We start from the raw sequence: 16518 nt of genomic DNA, 5'->3' as shown, positions 1-16518 counted from the left end.
TGGCACCTGAAGCTTTCACATACTGAAGGTGAAAAGAGAATGTTGCTGTCTCTGCCCATTCTACACAGTTTTCAACTGTTTTGGTGCTGCAGGTTAGTTTCTAAATGTCTTGTAACAATGGGTTCATCACATGAAGAGCATGTAGATACACATGTATTTTATCAGTTATTGCAAAGTACTCATGATGAGAATTGATTTTGGGCAATTACTGTATTACAGAGATGAAATCATAGCATACCATTAACTTGTTCATGTGCATATAGAATAATCCATTTTATTCAATGAAAACTTACATTCAGTTGCATTTTTATGTGTTGATACCAGAAGCAGTTGTTTCAAATATGTTTGTCACTTTATTTGTGCTATTAGTCAGAGCACTGTCTTAAATACCCAAGCAAAGAACTGGAAACTGCAACCAGTATATACATGTCTGGCACAAGAAATTATATATATGTATATATTAGATATTTTTGTACCATAGTCTTCTTAAGTATGAGTGTAATTAACCACAAATTGCTGCATTGCTGTGCTCTCCTTTTCATAAATCTTCAGCTTTCTACACGTTTGTAGTAAAACCTCTTTTGAAAAGTTTTTGTGGTTCCAGGTTGACTTCTGACTTCTCCATAAATACTTAATAGATGTTTCAAATTCATAAGATATTTAAAAATCCACTGTAGGCTATATGAGGGAAATATACATCAGAACAGAGGCCTCTTAAATGAAACTTCAAGGTCTTCATCTCGAGGCTTGAATATTAATGTTGTTTTTGGTAAACTGTGGTATTGGACCTATCCCAAACTTTTAACAAACTTGATCACGTCTGTGGATACCTTTATATCAGGGAATAAGATATTGATTATAGACAGTATCTAGTCTTGTGAAGCACCATTGATATGCAGTGATTTGTTTACACTCTGAGCTTTAAATTTTTAGCAAGACATAGCAGAGCTAGGAAATGACATAATAATCTACAGCACATTTGAAGTATGTGCAAGAAAAAACTAAAAACAAAACCACACAGGGAAACCCAGTCTTTGTGGGTTGCTGCAAAGTAAAGATGGGACCAAAGAAGTTTTCAGTTCCGCCTGGCAGTGGGGAAGATGTTCCTTCCCATCTGCTTTAAATCATAACTGATGGCGTATTTGCACTGTGCCAGACTAAGCACTTACTAACTGAAAGCAAAGCAGTGAAGGAACTCTTTGTACAAAAGCCACACAAGAGAACCATGAAGCAAAAGAAGTCATCTAAGTGAAATAGTAAGTCACTACAGATAGAAAATGCACTAGTCTGGTTTAGAAACTGATTCTGTGTGTGCTGAAATGAGCATTCAGTCGTAGCATCCCAGTTCCCGCTGCTGTTTTGGTGGGAAAAACTCACATGTTCTGGCTTAGAAAGGCCATCTTGTCACAAATCAGCATGGTGTTTCAAATGTTTGCTTGAGATATGGGCTACTCAGCTCATACTTTTTAGGTCAGTCCATAAAACGTAAGAAGGAAGATGTAAGCCAGGGTCTTCTACTCTACAGACAACTGCCATAACTGTGGGACTATTCATTTACTCTGAAGATCTGACATTTTTTTCTGTGGAAAAAACCCAGTGATCTCAAAGTTGTCTCTGTGTAAAAAGATATTTTAAATTCTCAGAAGTTTTGACAGGTCAATATTTTCTTCCCATTTTTATGGAATAGCTCTTTGAGCTGTCTTTGATTACATAATCTAATGTGTAAGTTAATTGACTTCAGTGTTATAATAATAGTAACGATAATGAAAGCGTTATTAAGCAGTTATTATGACTTTTCTTTTTTGGGAAGACAACTTGTAGCTGCCTACACTCTGAAGCGATGCATAGGGATCTTTCTTAAACTAATATAACCTGACAATTTATTATGAGCCAAGCAGTGTCTGAATTCCTGCTCTAAGCATTCTGAATGAACCTGTTATTTTTAAAATGAATTTAATTTAAACCACTTTAGGCAAGATGATTTGTATGTCATGAAGCAAGCTGGTCTTTCAATTACAGAATTTGTAGTTCAGAGCAAAGAGCCTTACACTGATCTTGACTAAATTAGCTCATGGAAGTATAAAAGACGTTCTTATGTACCTGGTCAAATGCTCTGTGCAATTTCCCACGTCATTCCCACTCTTTCAGTATATTTTGAAGTTCACTGCAAAGTATTAAAACTTGTGCAGCTGATCTCCTGCTGCTGAGCCAACAACTGTGCTGAAATCACTCTCCTCAGATGAACTTGGTTCATTATAATCCAGTTGTAATACTAACTCACACCTCCATCCAAGGTACAACCACCCCTCACTGGGAATGTGCTCCAGATTTTATTGACTCCAAGAGTGAAGCAAGAGAATTTTACACCAATCAGTAACAAAGGTGCGTATGACTATCACTCAAGTTCCACCTAAATGTAAATAAACAGGATACAAATAAGTTGAGAGTGAGGAAAAGTTAGAAAAGTTACTCTGTTGTAACTACTGGCATGCCTGGATGGACTGAACCTGTTTTCTACCCAACAGGGATGCCTACTGGGTAAGAATTACTCTGTGTGGGCTGAACACTTCCACTGGGGATTAGAGTTTGTCTGTACATTGCTTTAAATATCTTTTTGCAGTCAGGTACTATCACTGGCAACCCTTGAACCTTAACCTGTCACCATTTTTTATTAAAAAATAGTGATATTCCATAAGATGTTGGTGTGAGTCCTTCCCAGGTGCTGGCTATTGCTGACAGTGGGTAACATACTTAAATAAAGAGAAAGACACACTTAATAAACTGGTCATAAACTGGGAAGATCTGCTGAGGGGTCTCCCTTAGGCTGTCCCTGGCTAAGTCAGTCAAACCCCCCTGTGATCCAGCAGAGCAGTTCAGTGAAGGGTCCCCCTAACAGGATGCTGACAGACTGGTCTCAGCTTTCCTGGGGCACTGACAGACAAATCAGACACTAAGAGTTGAATGAATGTCCCCACACCAAGGGGGATGAATCCTTCTTTTTTCACTGACTCTTAGAAAATTAATTTCCTGCTTAGGATCATCAAAAGATATTTTAAGTGTAAAATAGTTAAAAGTAATACAAAGAAAACAACCCAAAACAACAGGCCTGTATTGACCACATAAAAATAGTCAGAAAGCTCTAGGGGAAGTTCATGTTAGCATTCCTTGACAGAGAATGGGTCTCAAATGCTTAGTGCTGTCTGGAATGAATTTTTTACCTGTTTGTGTTTTTTTGGTTTTTTTTTTTTTTTTTTGGTGTTTTTTTTTTTTTTTTTTTGTACCTTAGCAGTTGGGAGATAAAAGGTAAAAACAGTTGTTTTATCTCAATACAAACCCATTATTTCTTCCTCTTAAGATGAAAGACTTAGGGCTATGTTACTCATACAGGCTGTCTTACTGGAACAAATACTGTAGTGTTACCACAATCTGATCCACAAAGAAACACCTTATGACCAGCAGGGATATACTAATTCACAGGGAGATTTGCTTGCAGGTTAAGGTATTTGTGTGGTTATATGCTTCCCTTTTTCTCCTTCCAGTAGCCAGTGTAATGGAAAATTTTAAGTTTTCCTTGGAGCCTGTGGCTGGTCTCTGGCATTCTATCCCAAGTGTTTAGTGTTTCACAGGACATTTGAAAGGATGTGATACTGCACAGAACTGGGGAGACAATTTATCACTTGCCTTGCGCTGTCATTTATGTGCCCCTTTCCCACCCACATTTTGATTGCATCCTACCTTCTTTTTCCTACTTAAGAGATAGCTTCTGTATAATTACTATTCACAGTCTAATTGTCTGGGGAAAGAGAAGCAGTTGCATGCATAGACTGTCTAAATATTTTTTGCTGGGTGATTTTTCCTATTTATCCATAATTATGGTGATGTCAGTTACATCTAGCTTTGACAAATGAACAAGGATATATAAACAGTCTTTATGCTTTATTCAGAGAAACAGAAAGATTGTTTACTACAAAATAATATTTTTTGTATATTAAAAATAGAAATGGCATAAATTATGAAGCTGGAGATACTTTATTTTCATCTTCTTCAGTCTGTAGAGCATGGAACAGCCACCTATGAATCATCAGTTCCATTTCATTTTTCATCTGGTCTTCTTTATACTGTAAATATCGTGGTCAGTTTGCTGAGTGCTGCTGGCACATCTAAAGCTTGTGCTATCTGGTGAAGGAATTAGAACTCTTATTTTTTGAAGTTGTATGTTGGGAATGATTGGTATCTTCACCTGGCACAAAGAGATGAAGCGCTGTTATGTATCTTCTAATAGTTACAGGTGCCTGTATGGATAAGTGGTGTGTGTGAAGAGTAAAGGGGAAAAAGTCTCCTATAGCTATACATACTTACAACTGTGCTTCTTTTGTGCTCAAAAAACCCCTTTCCCCTGCTCTGGTGCAGGCATCACAATACCAGTGAAAAATCTCAAAAAATGATGGAGAAGGTTTCACTGGAGGTCACAAAACCTCACTGTGTCCCATTGCTCTGGTTGTGTGCACTCTTCCTGCCAAAGAGAGAAATACAACTGTTGAAAATCAGCATTTCTATGTTGGGTAAAATTAATGTTCACAATGTCTCACATCAGTGTGTGGAACACAAAATTCACCAATACTCATTCACATCTGTGTGTTTATATAAGTGTGTGCATATATATGTATTTAAGATTGCAAACCTGCACTGTACAGGCAGAAAGCAGTCTGTTCACTTAAAGCACTCTCAGTCTCAGAATGGGATTGCTGCCTAAAGTGTGAGCACTTAGAAATCCTGGTACAAAACATGTGTGACGTCTTTTTTCTATCAGAAAAACTGTGGTGTATACAATGTGGTGCTTTAAAAACTTTCCATCCCATTCTGAGTATCAATCTCAGTGTAATTGCTGCATAACATTTAAACAAAAACTTTTAGTTATGAGTTACGGTGTTTTTTTAGTTAAACTCTCCAAATATGTAGGAAAGAACTTACCTGCACTCTTATCCTTTACTCAGTTCAGTGCACTAGGGCACACGTAGCCAAGGCTGACATCTGAAGAAGTCTTGATTTCCTCTTTGTCATGAATCCTTGCTGTGCTGCTTCTCACCTAGGCTGGGTTATCTCAGGAGCTGTTAAGGCAGCTGGTCAGAGTTGGTGAGTTATGTTGGTTTTTTCCCTTCCTTATTTTGCACAGAAATGGATAGATAGTGTCTGTGCACAACAGTCCATGCCAGGATGGCTTATCTCCTCTGCTCTGTGGAAGGCAGTACTTTGAGGGGTCTTGGAGTCTGCTGATTGCCTGAACTGAATTTGTGCCCTCACTGTAATAAAGCATCCCCTACACAATGGGACAGAAGGCAAATGTAAGAACTTTTAATGGGCTCATGAGTTCACTGAGACCGAGGGTATGATGGCTTTGTTGACGCATAGCTGTAGTGGTGGTACACCAAACACACAGCTCTGGAATTAATAAGATATCACAGAGTTTCTGAAATGCACTTCCTAATGTGTATGTGACACTGTAGCCATCTATCAAGATGAAGTCTTACTTCTTAATGTGTTGATTTCATTCCTGCAACTGAACAGAGGGCTTAAAATACAGTTTTGTCCAAATGTTATCACCTCAGGCCACAACAGTAAAGAAGTTTATAGGTCAGCCTGGGCAAGATCTCATTAATACTCGGATGTAACATATTGTAAGTAAAGCATAGGAAGGAAGAAATTTTTTGGCTTGTTAGGATATATATTTTCCTCTGAGTCAAACTGGGACAAATATACATGAGGCTTCAAAGGGTTTATTTCTGAAAAACTGGGAAAAAGTGAAATAGGTTTATAGATGTTTACAAGTGCTCACTGATGTATTGCAAAATTAAACTCACCCTTGTTTAAAACATATTCATAATATTACTTCCTGAAAGTTTTCTGGCTTGTTTTTTAAAGAGGGGATAGTTGTGATGTGTCTGAATTTAGCTGAGGGAAAAATCTTGACATCTATGAAAGCTGTTATAATCTAGCAGCAGCATCCTTGTGTTCCTTGAAGCTCATTGCTACAGGCTTTATTCAGGGCTCACTGAAGCAACAGAGCTTATCTATGCTCTTTATTTTTGGTGAAGTTTCTGTATGTAAAAAGGAGCTTTATTATAAACATTTCTTCTATAGCACCTTCTAAAGCAAAAAAATATACAGTTGAAGTGATAAATATTTAACTTCCTTGTACCCCTTGTATTTCTTCTGCAAGAAATATAAAGAAGAAAGAAATATGTGTCCTGAATATTCATTTGCATTTTATGTATTTTCTTACTTTGTTTTCAGTTGAAGATGGAGCAGACCATACATTGCTGTAATCTCCTTAAAATACAATTTTTCTCTAGGCAAATGCACGTGTATTCTTAAATGCACATGTATTCCACCTGTATTAATCTCTATCATCATATAAATGAACATTTTCACAGTAAAAGTAATGTTTGAAAAGATAGCTTGAACATTTTACCTGGACTCTATTTGTTTCCAGTTTGCTCTTCTCGCCTGTAGCATGTCCTGCCCTGCCTGCTGTCTTTTTTTGACGTTGAGGTCCTTTCCCGAAGAATATGTAGTTTACAAAGGCATATTCCAGCAAGGCCAGGAACACAAACACAAAGCATCCCATCAGGTAAATATCTATTGCCTTCACATAGGGAATCTTTGGCAAGGTCTCCCTGAGGTGGGTGCTGATGGTGGTCATGGTCAGCACAGTCGTGATTCCTACAAGAGGAAGAAGCAGACACTGACTAATATGACAAGGAAGAAAATTTGAGCACAAAAGACATAATGGAAGAATTACACTTCTCATGCAGATGAGTTAATGATGTGATCAGGTTCTTAGCAGCCAAAGGAATGCATTTTGCAAGGAACATATCCTTGCAAGTCTGCTGATAGCACCTTCCTTGGCTTTTCATGCAGTGAAGGGTGAATGAAATAAGCTCCAATAGCCCAGGCTATGTTGGAACTTCTTGCCTTAATTTTTGCTGTAACTGTGCTAGGGAATGTGGTGTTATCTGACCTGGATAGCTGAGTTGAGTGCTGTTCTTTCTATGTGAGAAAATGTTTCATACTTCATTTACAGCAGTAGCTCTACTTGACCCCACAGGTGACTTGCATTGCTGTGGGGATCTGCAATAAGTATATAGCTTTTGATTTAAAATGGAGGATTGAAAGGAGAAAGGGAAGCCTTTTGATAAAGTGATGGTCCTTGATGAAGAGAAAGTGATATAGATGCTTGTACCAAAACAGCTTTTCCTGTTAACTAAGTGCTTGCAAGTAAAGCATTTCCATCTCATTGTGTTATCCACCACTGAATGATTCCTTTTTTTCTCATATGTGTTTTTTCTTTTAGCTGGCTGAAATTACTTCATAGTCTGCTTTTATCACAGGTCATTAATGCATGTAGATAATAGCTCTAGGGAGAAGTGTAACAAGTTTAATTTGCAAGGAGATGGGACAAAATGGCTTTTTGGCAATAGAGTTGAAAAATATTAAAAATCTGTGCCTTAAAGCACAGATAGCACTGAAGATCTTCATTCTTATGGAAAGTCGTAGGAAGGAACATGGTATGGGAAAAAACCAACTCTATAGGGAAAACAGACTTATTTGGTGTAAGCTGGTGTGTCTCCACTGATGTCAGTAGGATCTTGTGTGTTCATTCCAGTCAGATCTGGCCTGAGAGAGCACTTTCTAACATCAACAGGGATTGTTCATGCAGCACAGTGTGGATACCCTTAGGCACCTGAATTAGACTTTTATGTTCCAGTTTGGAAGCAAGATACTTTTGGCATGATCCAAAGACCATGATGACAACTGGAAATCAACCAGAATCCCAACCTAAGTGCAGAGCAAGAGCTTCAGATGTCAGCAAGGTCACACCTGCCTGCCTTCCTGACAACCAAGGCCCTGTGCTGCTTGTGTGAGACCACCATTAATGATGCTTCAACCAGCAGTATGGATTTGGTGCCACTGTTTTCAAAGGCAGCAAGTGTCCACGTAGTTCAGTCATTTTGAGAAGTTACCTAGAGCAACTCTGGCTGCAGAGGCATCGTAATTGATCCAAAAAGACACCCATGACAGAATTGTGATCAGCGTGGAAGGCATATAGGTTTGCAAAATGAAGTATCCAATATTTCTTTTAAGCCGGAAGCTGAGTGATAATCGAGGATATGCTCCTGAAAGAAAGAAGTCATACAATGACTAATGCCTCACAAAACATAGGCATTGGTATTTCTGAGCTGGAGGATGAAGGGACAACTTTTTTTAGCTTGTCAGTGCTTACCTGTTGTAAATTCCACTCTCTTTGATACCATCTTGTAATCCACAATAGAAAATTGTGGGAGCTCAATGTTACTAACTCCTGTTACTGCTGACTCTCCTCCATTCCAGTAAAATTCAATATCATCAGTAGTGTATCCATCTGAAACAGAGACACAATTTGATTATTGACTTTTCTTTTATTACTTTGCTTAAATAGTTGCAGTTCAAGTGGAAGGAGCTGCTGTTAATCAGGAATTCAACCTTCTGTCTTCTGTATTCCTGTTACACAGAAGCCCTGAGGAAGCTTCTAGATGTAGAAGAGGAGAAGACAGAAAACAGGAACAGAATTCATGATTAAAGTTTGTTTTTTAGCTAGCTCTAATACAACTACTTTTCAGTCAGGCTTGAATTGCTCAGTTTGCCAACAGACAGATACATCATCAGCAAAACTTAAATTCTCTTTGGAGGAGCTCTGACAGTAAAACCAGGTTCAGTTCCCAGGTTTTCATTTGATTTCCTATGCAAGATGCGACAAAATATAGAGTTGGGAGCCAGTGGAGACAAAGATGATTCTAGAAGAATTAAGGTGCCTGTAGTATCACCTGACAATGTCTGTCAGAGCTGTAGGTAATCCTTTGATATTCATGAAGTATTTTATATTTTAATTAGATCATGCCATCTTTGATCTTCTGTTATCACAGAAATAATTCTTTTTACTCCAAAACTAGCACCTTTCTTCTGTTTCCTTTTAATAGTAATGTTGATTATTTATAATTTAATTAAAAATTAATTTGCCATTCTATCACTGGAAATGTTAACATTATTGTTACCATTTTAAGAAATATTTTGATTGAATTCAGAAGCGACTGAGTTTCAAAAAAATCTCACAATTGACAACATTTTTAAACTAATATTTAAACTGGTTCCACTTTATTGCATTTTTCTACTTTCCCCAGATACCTACCAGAGGAGAGAACATCTCATCTATTTTTAAATTTTTCCTTCAGGTGTTACATTTAATCAGGTTTAAATCATATACCACAGATCAAATAAAAAACATGTGTTTGAACTCAAAGCTTTAGAAAACTTGACAGTACTTTTGCCACTTGAATCAACTGTAGCATCAGAAGCCTCCACAGAGTTAGGAACCTATCCTTTCATATGCACAAGTAATGCAATATCAAGCTAAGGAAATTAGTCTTGAGATGTCTTTTCCTATGATGATGCCTAGTAATAGCCTCATCCCTGGAAGGCTGACCTCATGCACAACAGATCTGTGGTTTCCCTGGTGACAGTCAGAGAAGCTCTTATGACTTGCTGCCAGGCTCCAGAGATTGCTTGGAAAGTCTGCAGCTATTGAACAACTATCTTTTGATGCAAACGCACAATGATGGGCTGAACAAGATTAAATGTTCACATATTTTATTTCTGAACTGCTCAGTGCCATGGTGTTCTAACTATCTGAATTGCTCTGAAAACCACACTAATCTATGCAATATGGATTGCTGTTGCAAGCTTAAAACTGTGTTTCCCATTATTTATGCTATTTTATTCTTTTTCAAATGAACCATGCCAGGGCTGTGACACAGAGCTCTGCATGGCTGGTTTTCATTCGTTTTCACTGCAAAAGGTGAAGGTAACTGCTCGGTAGGAAGACTTCATTAGCTGCTTTAAAGGCTTTGCACACATACACCCAGGGCTGACATAAGCTACATGTAGGGTGTGATACAGAATGGTTGAAAGTGAATGAAGACTCTTAAGACTGTTTAAAAGACCAAGACTTGAGATTGGCAGGGAAGTGTTAACTTCATTTTACTACAAATGTATTTTATAGAAACCTTCTCATGAAGGATTTCTTTTCTCAGAAAAGGTGGTGCAAAACAGATGGCATCAGAACTGTCATTTCATACTGAAAGGGTATTGATTATGTGTAGACTGTGTACCACACAGATATCCTCTACATGAGTTAGAACCTATCCTTTGTCTTTGGGGGACAGAATAAAAAACAAAAGGGCCATCACTACCTAGATGTTGAGCAGGTACTTGCTGCAAAGTCACAGGTGAAGGTTTAGATATAAGAATCCTCAACTCTGCCTCAAGGTTTGGAAGAAAACCATGAAAATGCTTCTTCTGTTCTGTACCATCATCAACTGTTGCTCTTTTTACATCCTGCCCTCCAATTATTGAGCTTCCTTGGATAGTGCAGGCTGGAACCCAGGGCAGAGAGAGGAACTACCTCCAGTCCTCAGGAGCTCCTGATTTGACTTGCAACCTCTTGAGGAAGCTGCAGCCAGCCTCTCTGCAGTTTCTCTGATGCTTTGAGAAAAGAGGTAATAGTTTGGCATCTTATTGTGGCTGAAATTCCCTTCCTTGAAGGGGAATTATTAGTGATTTAGCTGTTAAAACCCACAGTGATGCCAAATAAACATTGGGATATCAGAGGGCAGATTTCAAAAAGAAAGCAGGCACAACCTCTTACAAAAAGGTTGCACCATGTTATTGAACTGTGTGGTCATGTTGGATCTTTGCAAAAGGAAATTATGTGAGTTTTGTAATGTAGACAAATGTGCTTTTGCCTAGTCTTGCTTTCTACCACCTTGGTTACTGAATGAAAAATAGAACTACTAGGTTATGAAGTCAACTGACCAAAAGCAAGAACCTTGCATGTAAGGTATCAGCTGGTGACAAGCTGTTATTGCTGACAGGCCATGTTTTTAATCTCTACAAACTTAAAAGAGACTTCCAAATACAACAAAAAATGGGTCTAATGTGAGCTACTACTTTTTCTATATATACCTATATTATATATGTAGATATGTATATATGTGTGTGTGTGTGTGTATATATATATATATATATATATATATATATATATATATATATATACACAGATTTCTTTCTTGAATTAAAGCCTCCCTAAAACTGATGGAAGTGATGAGAAAGGGATTGTGATGTTTTTCACTCAGGAGCATTCACATTTTTTAGCTCCCTTTTTAGAAAAATAGTTGAGCAAAAACATCTTCCTGTGGTTTTAGGTACAGTGAACTTTATTGCATTCATTATTTCCCTGGCAGTCATTGTAATATCTCTGCTGGACACTAACAAGGCGTAAATTCTCCCTGGGCAGTCCATTCCCTGATGCGATAGGACTGTTGCTATGTGATGCTCTTTCCTTTTGTGCTTTGCACATTGTTCGAGGTGTGTGAGAGGCATTGCTTTTCACGGCTCACAGATGCAGGAATTGGAGGCCCTCATGTCTCAAAGGTGTCTTTGTGTGGCTTTTTTCTAGCAAACTTAGGAGGAAGGCAGCTGGCTGGAAGTTAAAGACAGGAATTGATCTCAGCTCTGAACAGTGAGCAGGTGACAGTGTTTCTCCTCCTTTTTCAAGTGGACAGTGGCTTTAATCGAGTAGCTGTAGTGATGTAAATTAAGAAACCTTCAAGTGTGGAGCAGCACTGACTACTGGACAGCAGGCAATGGAAACCCTGTATTTTGGACAGCAAATGCCTTAGCGTTTACAAGGGAAGAAAAAACTATTTCAGTGATAGTGAGTCTTGCCATTGCAGTGGCCAGAGTTAATGCCGGTTTGTTCACCGAACTTATCAGCACTGCCCAGGTATTCCCTCGGCAGCTCTTTTCCCATGTAATCCTTTTCCCTCTGCGTACCTATCCATGTCACCAATTTAAACGCATACCTCTGCTTTTGTGACAAGAGAGTGCAGCACTCGCAGCTGGACCGTGATGTCTGGGCACGAATTTCATGAAAGTCAGATACCGCGGGCCTGCCGTGCCTGAATGATGTTGACGAGAGCTGTCACGGGGTGGGCGGGGGAACGCCGGAGCTCCCAGGCGGGCGCGGGGAGCGGCGCCGGCAGCGCCGCCCGGGGCCTCGCGGGGGCGCCCGCGCTCCGCGCTCGCACCGGGGGTGGCGCCGCCGGGGGCTCCGGGGCGGGGAATGCGCGGGGGATGAGCGGGGGATGAGCGGGGGATGAGCGGGGAATGCGCGGGGGATGAGCGGGGGATGAGCGGGGAATGCGCGGGGGATGAGCAGGGGATGAGCGGGGGATGCGCAGGGGATGAGCGGGGGATGAGCGGGGGATGAGCGGGGGATGAGCGGGGAATGAGCGGGGAATGCGCGGGGAATGAGCGGGAGATGCGCGGGGGATGAGCGGGGGATGAGCGGGGGATGAGCGGGGGATGAGCGGGGAATGAGCGGGAGATGAGCGGGAGATGCGCGGGGGATGAGCGGGGGATGAGCGGGAGATGCGCGGGGGATGAGCGGGGAATGCGCGGGGGATGCGCGGGGGATGAGCGGGGAATGAGCGGGGAATGAGCGGGGGATGAGCGGGGAATGCGCGGGGGATGAGCGGGGAATGCGCGGGGGATGAGCGGGGAATGAGCGGGGGATGAGCGGGGAATGAGCGGGGAATGAGCGGGAGATGCGCGGGGGATGAGCGGGGAATGCGCGGGGGATGCGCGGGGGATGAGCGGGGAATGCGCGGGGGATGAGCGGGGAATGCGCGGGGGATGAGCGGGGAATGCGCGGGGAATGAGCGGGGAATGAGCGGGGAATGCGCGGGGGATGAGCGGGGAATGCGCGGGGGATGCGCGGGGGATGCGCGGGGGATGAGCGGGGAATGCGCGGGGAATGCGCGGGGAATGAGCGGGGGATGAGCGGGGGATGAGCGGGGAATGAGCGGGGAATGAGCGGGGAATGCGCGGGGGATGAGCGGGAGATGAGCGGGGAATGCGCGGGGGATGAGTGGGGAATGAGCGGGGGATGAGCGGGGGATGAGCGGGGGATGCGCGGCGGATGAGCGGGGAATGCGCGGGGGATGCGCGGGGGATGCGCGGGGGATGAGCGGGGGATGCGCGGGGGATGCGCGGGGGATGCGCGGGGGATGAGCGGGGGATGCGCGGGGGATGAGCGGGGAATGAGCGGGGGATGCGCGGGGGATGCGCGGGGGATGAGCGGGGGATGAGCGGGGAATGCGCGGGGGATGCGCGGGGGATGCGCGGGGGATGAGCGGGGAATGCGCGGGGGATGCGCGGGGGATGCGCGGGGGATGAGCGGGGGATGAGCGGGGAATGCGCGGGGGATGCGCGGGGGATGCGCGGGGGATGAGCGGGGAATGCGCGGGGGATGAGCGGGGAATGCGCGGGGGATGCGCGGGGGATGCGCGGGGGATGAGCGGGGAATGCGCGGGGGATGAGCGGGGGATGAGCGGGGAATGCGCGGGGGATGAGCGGGGAATGCGCGGGGGATGCGCGGGGGATGCGCGGGGGATGAGCGGGGAATGCGCGGGGGATGAGCGGGGAATGAGCGGGGGATGCGCGGGGGATGAGCGGGGGATGAGCGGGGAATGCGCAGGGGATGAGCGGGGGATGAGCGGGGAATGCGCAGGGGATGAGCGGGGAATGCGCGGGGGATGCGCAGGGGATGAGCGGGGAATGCGCGGGGGATGAGCGGGGAATGCGCGGGGGATGAGCGGGGAATGAGCGGGGAATGCGCGGGGGATGAGCGGGGAATGCGCGGGGGATGAGCGGGGAATGAGCGGGGAATGCGCGGGGGATGAGCGGGGAATGAGCGGGGGATGCGCGGGGGATGAGCGGGGAATGAGCGGGGAATGAGCGGGGGATGAGCGGGGAATGAGCGGGGAATGAGCGGGGGATGAGCGGGGAATGCGCGGGGAATGAGCGGGGAATGAGCGGAGAATGAGTGGGGGATGCGCGGGGAGCCGAACGCGTTTGCTCCATACTTCTGGAGCGAGCATGGCCTCATTGCTGGGCTGGCAATAGCTCGCTTAATCAAGCAGTTTTCCCAGGAATTCTGCGTCTGGTTTTGTTGACCTAAATAACAAGTGACCGCTAAAAGTTTATTTATTTATTTGTTGTATAATTAATAATGGTCCCTGAAAAATATTTGTTCTACTTAAGCATTTTTTCTCCTTGCTAGGTTCTTTTCCATCTTCAAAATCACTAAGAAACACATTTAATTGCCTAGCTCGAGATATAAAGCTTCTGCTTCCTAGAAAATATTGTCTAGAAATGAAAATACAGCACTTAATTGCCAACATTTTTTTCTTTTTTTTACTCTCAGCAGCTGAGAGTTCAAGTGAGAATGCTTGATCAGAAGTACCACAGATCTAAAAAGTAACCATATACACCCATGGCAAGAAATAGGTTATGTATAAATCTCCTTGTCCACAGAAAGAATATTTTAGAAATGTTGCTGACATTGTGATATAGCTGAGTTTAACAGTGTATGGGATGTCACCAGGCTGTTCTATTTTACACTGCAGCACTTACCTTCTCAAATATCTCTGGGATAAATAAGGATCTGTGTTAAATTCACAAATACAAGTCATGATTCCACTATCATTAGCACTTCAACAGAGATGTCAAACAGAATCCCTTTTCCCTTCTGATTCTCCAGGGCAGGTAGCTCTGAAACACCCAGCAGCTGGGTCCCTTCCTTTGGATCTAAACAGGGCTTTTCAAAAGACATCAATTCCATGTGCACAAATTAATTGGCCCTGGGTAAGGACACAAAGCTGTACCCCAACCCTCTTCCATTCCTCCCAGATTGTGCCTTTCATAACAACTTAGTCTTTGTTGCTAAATGTATTATTTTTTTTGTTTATTATTCCTATGATTGTATTCAAACAGGCAGATATTGCATTTCTTCCACATGGCTCCAAGGCTGTGCATACACTGGGAAATGTATTGTACTATTTAAACTTAAACCTGACAGGTGAGTGGTGCACCACACTTCTGAAGATGTGTTTTGGAAATCAGTGCAACTACTTAACATTAAGGTGATAGAATTGCTTGAAAAGGCTTCCTGTCACCTTTGTTTGAGTGTGTTTTTGCATCTGTAAGGTACTTTTTTTTTTTCACTCTGGGGACATGAGTTAGCTTTAGCAATACTGGCCCAAATGAAAACTTGGTTAGACTGCTGGAGTACTAAACGTTGTCAGTTATTTAAGAAGGTTTCTCAAATAAAAATAAATTTTATGTGTAGGGCAATCTGTTCCATCCCAGTTGAAGACATAACTTCCTATCCATTAGAAAAGGAAAATAAACATTATTAACAGCATAAAGTCACTCTTGCAAGATCCTAATCTAGTTCAAAGAGTGAATTATAACATTGCCTTAATCTGCAAGTACCTTTAATATTGGTTCAGTTCTACTTGTTATCATTTTTTTGCCAGTGATACTTAATATGAACCTGAAAGTCCTGTGGGAGAGAAATTGTTTGGTTTTGCTTAATATCTGTTTAATGGCTAACACAGCAGGACTTCTCTGTATCACTGTGTCTCAACAGAGAGAAATGAAGGATTCTGGTAAGTAGTCAAACTTGTATTGAAAATGCCTTACCAGTTAATTTGGCTCCTTCTACTGGATTATGCCAGTGATGGCAAAGGAACTTAAAGGCAAAAATAAATATTATAATGCAATGAACAATCAGAAACACACATTAGTATGTTTTAGCTAGTATGGCTTTCATGTGCAAGAGTACCTCCTGTAAGGCATGCTGGTATTTTTGTTTCCTGGTCACTAGTAAGAATTTAATTCTCATTAGCTGTTACAAAAATAAAACTAAGGAATTATTAGGAAAGGGAAGCAAATGCAAAATTGTTTATTTGCATTTCCTTATACATTCTAATTCACATTGTGCTGTTTCATGCAGTTTCCTTTCTTTGCCCAAAATAGCAATCCTAAATTGGCTAGAATGAAGGACACACTTGATTCCAGTGAAGAAAGGACCTGTGTGAGTCACAGTTCTTTAGCCTGGAGGTAGGGTGGCTGATAAAAAAACTCTGTAAGATCCTAAGTTAATATGGTGAGTTTGGAGAACATGATTATTTATAGACCATCAGACTTTCAGACCAAGAAAGCAACAAATCGTATGTCTAGTGGCTAGTTTGAAAGAAATTAAGGGAAATTCAGCATACAGATAAACTACAGAAATCACTAATTTGTGTTAGTGTCCTTAGTTTATGCTTGTTAAAAACCTGCCATGAATCACAGAATAAAAATCTATCCAGGTTGTTAAATATGATACTTTTTCCAACTGGACATAGCAAAGTGCAGAACACTTAATGGTGGTATTTACTGAGGAAATATCAGCACGTGTGTCCTAGGCTCTGTTCTAGCTTCACTGATATGTCCTGCTGGCCACTCAGACACAAGATGATGGGCAAGATAGACATTTGATCTAAGACAGTACAATGGTTAGAGGTCTGACATGTTCCA

General features: G+C 42.2%; 1 protein-coding gene across 5 annotated transcripts in view; it reads right to left on the bottom strand.

Moving 5' to 3' along the window:
- Nucleotides 1-16518, bottom strand: part of GABRB1 (gamma-aminobutyric acid type A receptor subunit beta1) — a 117194-nt gene that overhangs the window by 2088 nt on the left and 98588 nt on the right. Inside the window, exons 6-11 of one of the 5 annotated variants that reach the window (XR_015287260.1) lie at nucleotides 8282-8419; nucleotides 8022-8174; nucleotides 6470-6720; nucleotides 4972-5317; nucleotides 4356-4513; nucleotides 3916-4240 (exon numbers count right to left, since the gene is read on the bottom strand). Coding sequence is in view for 1 of the 5 variants with exons in the window: in XM_086890425.1 (XP_086746551.1) it covers nucleotides 6470-6720; nucleotides 8022-8174; nucleotides 8282-8419 (542 nt within the window). In the remaining 4 variants the exon portion in view is untranslated. Of the gene's footprint in view, nucleotides 1-3915; nucleotides 4514-4971; nucleotides 5318-6469; nucleotides 6721-8021; nucleotides 8175-8281; nucleotides 8420-16518 lie in introns of those variants that run through there. The other 4 variants (XR_015287259.1, XR_015287258.1, XR_015287257.1 and 1 more) reach the window with 4 other exon arrangements.

This window comes from Cyanistes caeruleus, chromosome 5, assembly GCF_971803275.1.
Source record: "Cyanistes caeruleus chromosome 5, bCyaCae1.hap1.1, whole genome shotgun sequence".
NCBI lineage: Eukaryota > Metazoa > Chordata > Aves > Passeriformes > Paridae > Cyanistes > Cyanistes caeruleus.
This window is presented reverse-complemented; position numbering and strand designations above follow the sequence as displayed.